General features: G+C 40.3%; 1 protein-coding gene across 2 annotated transcripts in view; it reads right to left on the bottom strand.

Annotated features, from left to right (window-relative positions):
- Nucleotides 1-1,107: 1,107 nt before the first annotated feature.
- Nucleotides 1,108-7,871, bottom strand: part of EMCN (endomucin) — a 53,626-nt gene continuing 46,862 nt past the window's right edge. For both annotated transcript variants that reach the window (XM_066186312.1, XM_066186311.1), the window contains exons 11-12: nt 4,107-4,169; nt 1,108-2,840 (exon numbers count right to left, since the gene is read on the bottom strand). In XM_066186312.1, the coding sequence (XP_066042409.1) occupies nt 4,111-4,169 (59 nt within the window). In that variant the 3' untranslated portion in view covers nt 1,108-2,840; nt 4,107-4,110. The remainder of the gene's footprint in view (nt 2,841-4,106; nt 4,170-7,871) is intronic.

The following is a 7,871-nucleotide window of genomic DNA, read 5'->3' as shown; positions in this document are numbered from 1 at the left end:
CCTACAGACTTGTTTAACAAGTAACTCATGAGCTGAACTAATTTGTAAGCAGATCAAGTTTAATTACATTTCTGTGGGCATGTTCATTCCACAGTGAAGTGGATGTCATTCACTTCTTTAGCAAATTAGGATGCAGGAACTGAAGAACATTAAATTTAGATGGGACTGTCCACGGAAGATTTAGTCAAACTTTGGTGAGAGGACTTTTACAAATGTAGATCCATTTTCCTAGTATTTTCATATAGACAAACCTCGCAGTGAAGGACCAACTTTAACTTTTGGGGTTTTTTTGACATACTAGAGACTAGAAAAACTCTGGTGGCTCTTTTAGACATGTATTACAGCGGAGCTGTTGAGTCAGACAACCTGAATTGATTTTTCATTTATTTTTCATCTACCTGAGCCATTGCATGTAACTTCTTTAAATAGTGAGTTCTCTCTGCAAACAGTTCATCAGCTTCCATTAAAGGCAATTCCAGCACCTCCAACTCTGCAGAAGAAAAGCACCATAATATTCTTCCAAATCCATTCTGTGCTTTACAGATAACCTTCAAACAAATCTGTCTTCTCTCCTTCATACAAACAACAATTCCCTCATGAATCTTAACAAGAATGGAAGTTCATTTGTCTACCACACGTTTTGTCATTTCTGGGGTTAAGAGGATCTCAGGCTCTTATTTCTGCTGTCCACTAAACTCACCTCTTTTGCTTCATACACACTCAGCACAAACCAGTCTCTTTGAGAGATGTTTCCCAGCCTTCCAATGAGTGCTTGGTTGTCTGCTATGCCCCTTATCACGAAGAGCCCAAACACCTTCCCTGTTGAGTTGTTTTTAATTTTTCCAGAATCAGGATTTGCAGAGAGGCCTGTCCTCTCCCCATCACTGATTGTAATGAGAAGATTCCACTTGTCACCTCCAGCACGCCTCCTGCAAGATCTCAAGGAGCCCCTGCCACCACCATGCCCAGAATATCCGATGTCTGCTCTCCAGGCTTGTCATAAAGGGTCCACCTCATTCTGTGAAACAGGAATGTGGAGTAAACGACAATAGTTGTACTAGACATGGGCAGTGGATTGCATTTCTGCAAACAGAAAAAGACAGATACTTAATAAAGATAATAAATTTTAATAGGCAGTAATTTTTTTTTGACACAACATGGTAGTTTCTGAACAGATTTTGCACAAAAATACAGATATTTCACAATTTATCTCTGCTTTTCTCTACTGTCCTTTCACTATGATACAACACACTACAAAACACCTTGGGTTTTTAATCAACATGAAAATCCACAATGACTGTTTTTTTCTGAAGGAAACCTCATCAATCGGGAACCAGAGTAGTTGCAGATGCCAACTAGCATGTTTTAGATGGCCTGACCTTTCCAAAGTAGGCATCTGAGACTTCTCTGCTCCTGAGGAACACAAGAGATCCAGGAATACCTGAATGAACCACATAAGTTCAGCTGCAGCATGGACACTTGTTTGTTCCCCATCTTTCATCGAGCTTCACCAAAAGTCTCTCATGGTGCCACTAACACGGAAGATTATAAGACCCACCAAACTGGAAGTAAGAGCAACGGCCAAGCACAGGGAAATAAACACTTTTCAGCTTTGTCTATAGACATGAACTAATAAATCTGCTCCATCTTTCACCATAGTGCTAAGCAGGTTTTAATATTTCAGAGAAGGAAATTGGAGAGAAAAGTTCCTCAAAAACATTGTATCAATACGTATCAAAACTCAGATGATTGTCCTGCATCTTGGTCCTGCGCTTAGACCACCAGTTGTCTTCTTTCTATTTCCCAATTTAAAAAAAGGTAATTCTTGGAATGCTATAGTCAGTGGATTAAGACTGAGCAAATACTCACAGTAATATAACTTTCAAACATTTATAATTCTAGAACGGTAGGGTACATGCAGGTAGAAGCACTACTTTATATTTTGGAACTGCCAGCTCTGTACAAATTAGGAGTGTCTGTAATTAGCACTTGAAACACTCTTTGAACTTCCAGAGTTATTCAGTAACCCGCAGGAATCCCATGCATTACACAGAACACAGGGAAGAAGGCTCATCTGTGAAACTGCTAACCTTGTGGATTCCCACTCCGTGCCCCAGGCTACATGGGAGTTGTATTTGTAGCACACATAAAGCAATTAGCCAAGGAAGAGGTGAAAACCAACTATTGCCTGCTACATTGCAAGGATTATATTCAGTAATTTACAGAATTTCAAAGAGCCTCAGTGCAAGGTGTATTACTCCCATCACAGAAAAGGTGCACACACTTCAGCATCTCAGCCAAGCATCCCACCCTGTAAACATTCATGGCAAGCAAAGCATGTGCTACAGTGAGGAGTCTCATGCAAATCACTGAATTAATTTTCATAGTGGCTGTTTGCCCAGTCCTGTTTCAAGGGTCAGGCCTGTTTGTATTCTGCTACATACAATTAAAAGATCACTAGCTACCATAAGTTCAACAAAGTATGCTGACGTATTCCTTCCTCTGTGTGCAGAAAACATTTTTGGTAGCTACTATGCAAACGTCACCAAATTTTTACATTATCTTCACCTTTCTTGTTTTTACATTCTCTTCAACCTTATTTCTCTGTTTTATTATATGCGAAAAAAATAAATATACATGATAGACCAATTATTAAGCAATCAAAAAAATCACATGTCGTTCCAGAAGGGAAAGGAGATGCTTGAGATTTAGGAGTCAAAACCTGGTCATTAACACAAGGGTCCTGACGGTAAAAAGCTTCAGCTTTTCCACATTTCCCATTGAAACGCAACTTCGGTGAGATGTTCCTGCATATCGTGATAAAACAGGCTGCCTCACATCTGAAATGACAAGAGTATCTCAGAATTATTATTCCTGGTAAGGTTGTTCAGGAACACAAGAGTAAGCTAAAATGGAAGACAAAGAATAAATCCAGTATGGGACAGACAACAAGGATTAAATTCATGGTCCAGGCCCTTGTCCTGGATCCACACAGATTGAATCATCTCTGGGTTTTCAGAAATGTAGGCAAAACTGTATTCTGCTGCTCTAATTCAAGGAACAAAGGAGGTAATTTTGTCCTTACTATTGGCACAAGGAAAGTTTGGTCTCTACCTAGGGGAATTGAGAATGGGTCAAAACTATCAAAGATGTTCTTCACATTTCTGGTCAACCAGGTATTTCTCAGTGGAGGGTGATGGGAGGCATTCTAGAGGAGCTTCATTCTACAGTGCCAAGGGGAGTCTGGGCTTTGCCAGAGCCTCTGTTGCATCCACCCCACGCATGCTGTGACACCCAGCTCCTCAGGCCATCCTTATCCCCTGCCTCCTGCTCTACCCTGGCCACACAGGGCCCTTCCACAGCTGCTTCCTTCTCCCTCCCTCAGAAAAGGACCACAGCTCTCCATAGTTCTCCACAAATGAGAGAAGTAGTTCCATGGGAAGTGGCTATTGTGGTGCCTGAGAAAGCTTTATACATGAAGGAAAATGCAGCACCTAACAACTGGGTTTCAGAGATGCTGAATGGTCAGAGGTTTCTCATGGTCTCTGCCCTCTCACACATAAAAATACCATCCAACATTTGCTATGTATGTTAACCACCGAGGATTTCAAGCCATAGTAAACCACCTCAATTAAAAAGTGCTGGCTTTTGCATGAAGTGAAAAAGATTCAGATTTTTCATGGGAAAAAAAGGAGTAAAAACTTCTGGGTACAAAATTTATTTTTTTTTTAAATAGGTATCTGCCTTTAAAAATCTGTTATTTCTCACACAAACAGAGAGAAAATTCACCCAGGGGTTTACATCCAGGAAATCCTAAACAGTTAAAGTCACATGCTTGTGCCTATAAAGGTCTGTCTCTGTGAGCTGGCAGCTCCTTCAGCCCCCCAGTTTGTCCTGTGAATCTGATCATGATGGAGTACTGCAGCTGAGCTTGGTGTAAGCCATTTTCCTTGAGGCTGCTGCCAATTAAAGGAATTTCTCTTTTTGGCTCGCATTTTTAACCCTTTTTTTTTTTGGTTACATGGCACAAAACTGAGACTAAAAAGTATTACAGGGACTAAAAACCACTGATGTTACAGGATGGAAAACAAAGGCTATAAACTTACGTATTTATTGTTGAGATGTGAAGAGTTGCCGAGTTTTATTCTTCCCATGAGATGAGTTCTCTCCTAAGAAACAGAAAATACATTTGCATCAGAAAAACACGGAAAGAGATAAACATGGAAAGGAGTCTAGCAGGAATACATCACTGGCCCGTGTACAAACTAGCCAGTCTCCTTGGCAGATTTACTTAACAGCAAAAACTGTCCACACAATAATTTTTACCAGTCTTCCTATTTTATAGATGATTTCCCCTGTGATTTGCTCAAAAATGGTGGGTTACTACAACAAAGTATTTTCCAAGGCAGTTCTCAAGGGAGTTGAAGAGGAATAAGACTTTAATTATAGCTATGATTAGAACATTGAATTATAAAAATAAGAAGATAGAAATATAAAATTAATTTTTGCCAGTAACATGTACATCAGGTCAGTTCCTCCAAGGCAGAAGGATGAAGACTTAAAACTTCACACAGTTCTCAATATTCCTTCCCTGGAGAAGCCAGTGCCACATGGCATGAGGGCAGGAGAACCCAAATATCTTCTTCTCCCTCCCTGCTCACCTACAGGAGACAATTCCTCATGCTCACATGAGAGGTACGGAGGTGATGTATTACATTCCAGGAGAAGTGAAGATGTATTAAAAAGCTACAAATGATCAATGGCCTAGGGTTGCAAACTGTAATACAAATTAGGGTTATAAAAAATTCACTGATTAGGCATTTAAATAATTATCAGCCAAATGAAATAGTTGCACTCCTGAAGAGAATGGAAAAGACTTATCAATAGTTTTCAGACAGCTTTTCTTACAGCAAAAAAAAGGCTCTTTAATTTAGTGCAGCTTTTTGGAGATGAGTACAAGACTTGGTATCTGCTGAAAACTGTTCAACAATAGTGTGTTGGAATGGTGTTCACTTCCCAAGTGTACAATTTTGGAAAAAAATATTTTAAAATAATTTTGAAGTGTTGCTAAGATAGTTTCAGAAGCTCTTATGTCAAATTTCAGATAGAGCAAAGGAAAGCACAAGTTTCTGCTAGGAAAAAACTAGAACATCTTAAAAAGACATATTTTTGCTAGGTGAAATGTTTTTGTCAGATAAAAATCTTGTACTGAAAAGCTAAAATAAAGTGAACCAGTCCAAATATTGCACAGTTTTATACTAGCAAAGGAATGAAATTTTCAAGAACTCTCATTTCTTTTTTAGTTTATTTTTTTATTTTTATTTTTCCTTCTGCATGTTTCTACTTTCCTTGTTTATTATATATAGAAATAGAAGCACCCCAGCGAAATAACATGTCTAAGGGCAGGCTCGAGAGTAACATAGCTTTTTGGACAATATCCCATTTATGCCAATAGACCAGAGTATAGAATGGGGGAACAGCACTGGCTGCAGAAGGCAGAGTGCCTGAGACGTACCTGCTGACAGTGGTGGCCGGGCCAGAGGGGTCACTCTGCCTCTCTGCAGACCCTGAGACCACAAGCACTTACATGCCCTATCCAGATTTCCTGGTGCTAGGCACCTTATCCCTGGAACAGTGAACTGCCCCTGGCTATTGCCTGGGGCAGTGTTGCCCTACAATATCCATGTCTGGTAAAGGGAGGGATGCAGGCAGGGATGATCTACATTGCTTTGCTGCTGCACTTCCAAGAGGGCAGGAGCCGGCAAGCCTTGTGAAACAAAAGCAAGTTATGGCTACTCCATGGTGGCAGATGTGCCTGAAGATACTTGATTCATAAGGTCTGTAATCATTAGTGCCAGCCAACAATTCAGTGATGAAGAGACAGACAATGATTATACACTAGAGAAGAAGTAGTCACGGATGCTCTCTGTTCAAGAGATAGAAGGGTGGTGGATGGGTTTAGATACAGGGCTGCAGTGCACCTGGAGAATGCATAGAGATCGATTTTGAAGTTCCATGGTTCAGCAGTTTGATATTCTGCTAAATACCCAGTTGCAACTCAAAGGGCAAACCAAGAAGAACATTCAGGTTAGCTGCAAGTAAGGAGACATTTATATTGATCTCAAAACAGCCTTAATGGACACAAACAGATTCCAAGAATAAAAACACCCCAAACTTGTCCCCAAACCATCACCCACCAAAACAAATGGACTAAACCTTGCTTCCCATAAGGGAAAGAAAAACAAATACTTGTGTTTTGTAGTTTTTTAGAACAGATGGCATTTTAATAGACTGAAGAAGTTATTTCACAGTGAATTTTTTGCTGATTGAGAAAACACAGGATGCAGTGGAGGTGCTCAACCAGTCCACATACATTACCTGGATCCTTTGAAGGTTGTCACAGGATCATAGAATTGTTGAGTTGGGAAAAGACCTTTAAGATCATCAACTTAAGTTCAACTGTCAGCCCAGCAACATCTCCATATTCACCACTAAACTATGTCCTCAAGTGCCACATCCACACATTTTTTGAACACTTCCAGTAATGATGACCCTACCACTGCCCTAGACAGGCTGTTCCAATGCTTAACAATCCTTTTTGTGAAGAATTTTCCCCTAATATCCAATCTAAACACCCTTAGCACAACCTGAGACCATCATTGAAAGAGAAAGGGTATTGTTCCATAAAATATACCAACAAGAGCAAAATTGCTGCACAACATCATCAGTGAAAAACTGGGATTTTATTTACTCCGCATTATGCATTTAGAGAAGAATGACACACAAACTCTAGTGTTATGTAACAGGAGATGGACAGTATCAGGAGAAACTTGAACCATCAGCTTCCCATTATATAGGTATTAAGTAGCTCACATAAGGTATTTGTTGATCCAATTTGACGGCTACTATGGCAATAACTTTCTGCTAATACATTGAAAATTCATTGTACATTTGTCTACCTTGAAAAGTAGGTGAGCGGCCTCAGAAAAATGGGAGATGAAGGGAACTGGAAGAAAGTACTTGGTGCAGTTAAAGTGCTACCAACTTCACAGCTGCAAGTGCAACATGACCTCCTTTACTTGTGGTCCTGCCATATGACACCTCTCCTGATGGAGGAGGAGTTATGGACTCCGAGAGATTGGCAGAGGGCAGTGAGAAGCCAACATCATATGTATCACACACTTCTACAAAAACTGAAAAAATTATGCACAGTTTGAAAAAGAGGCCTTAGAATATTTGGAAAAAGAAATCAGATACTGACACAGAAGTTTTAGCTGACATGCAAAGCCTGCCATTACACCCTTTATTCTCTCTCTCATCTTCCAGTGTTGCACCTGTTTGTTGATTTTTGTGTCAAATTGGATTGCAAAAACAAAGACAGAGGCATCATGAAGTCTCTAACTATTACTATCATAAAACAGACAGATTTGTAGTTAAACTGTCAGGTTTGTTGCTGCAGGAGGCTGCAGATACCACAACAAGACAAATTTGTGAAATTAAAAGCCACTGAAAACTATGAAACACCAAGTGATAAAAAGGATTAAGGATGTCTCCAAGCCACAGGCTGCTGGAAGACTATGGTGTAGGACACATTACTGGACTCCTTTCCTGTTTGTCACACTTCCTTTCACCTCCTGTGATCCACCCTCTAACAAATCCTCCGTGACTGAATTTGAGGCTTCAGAGATCCAGCATCCTAGGAAGTACAGTTGGCTCAGCTGATGATTCCTTAGCCTCAATACTGAAGGAGACAGTTCTCCAGCAACCTACACAACACAGCACTGGTCTTTCATACACACAGCCTCCATGTGGCAGCCTTTGAACACTTCTGCCAGAGCCTTGGTCACTGATCCACCCAAAGAAAATGGCAG

The sequence above is a fragment of the Chamaea fasciata genome, unplaced genomic scaffold, assembly GCF_029207755.1.
Source record: "Chamaea fasciata isolate MVZ Bird 193981 ecotype frontalis unplaced genomic scaffold, bChaFas1.0.hap1 SCAF_6, whole genome shotgun sequence".
Classification (NCBI taxonomy): Eukaryota; Metazoa; Chordata; class Aves; order Passeriformes; family Sylviidae; genus Chamaea; species Chamaea fasciata.
The sequence above is the reverse complement of the archived record's forward strand: the minus strand, read 5'-3'. Positions and strand labels throughout refer to the sequence as shown.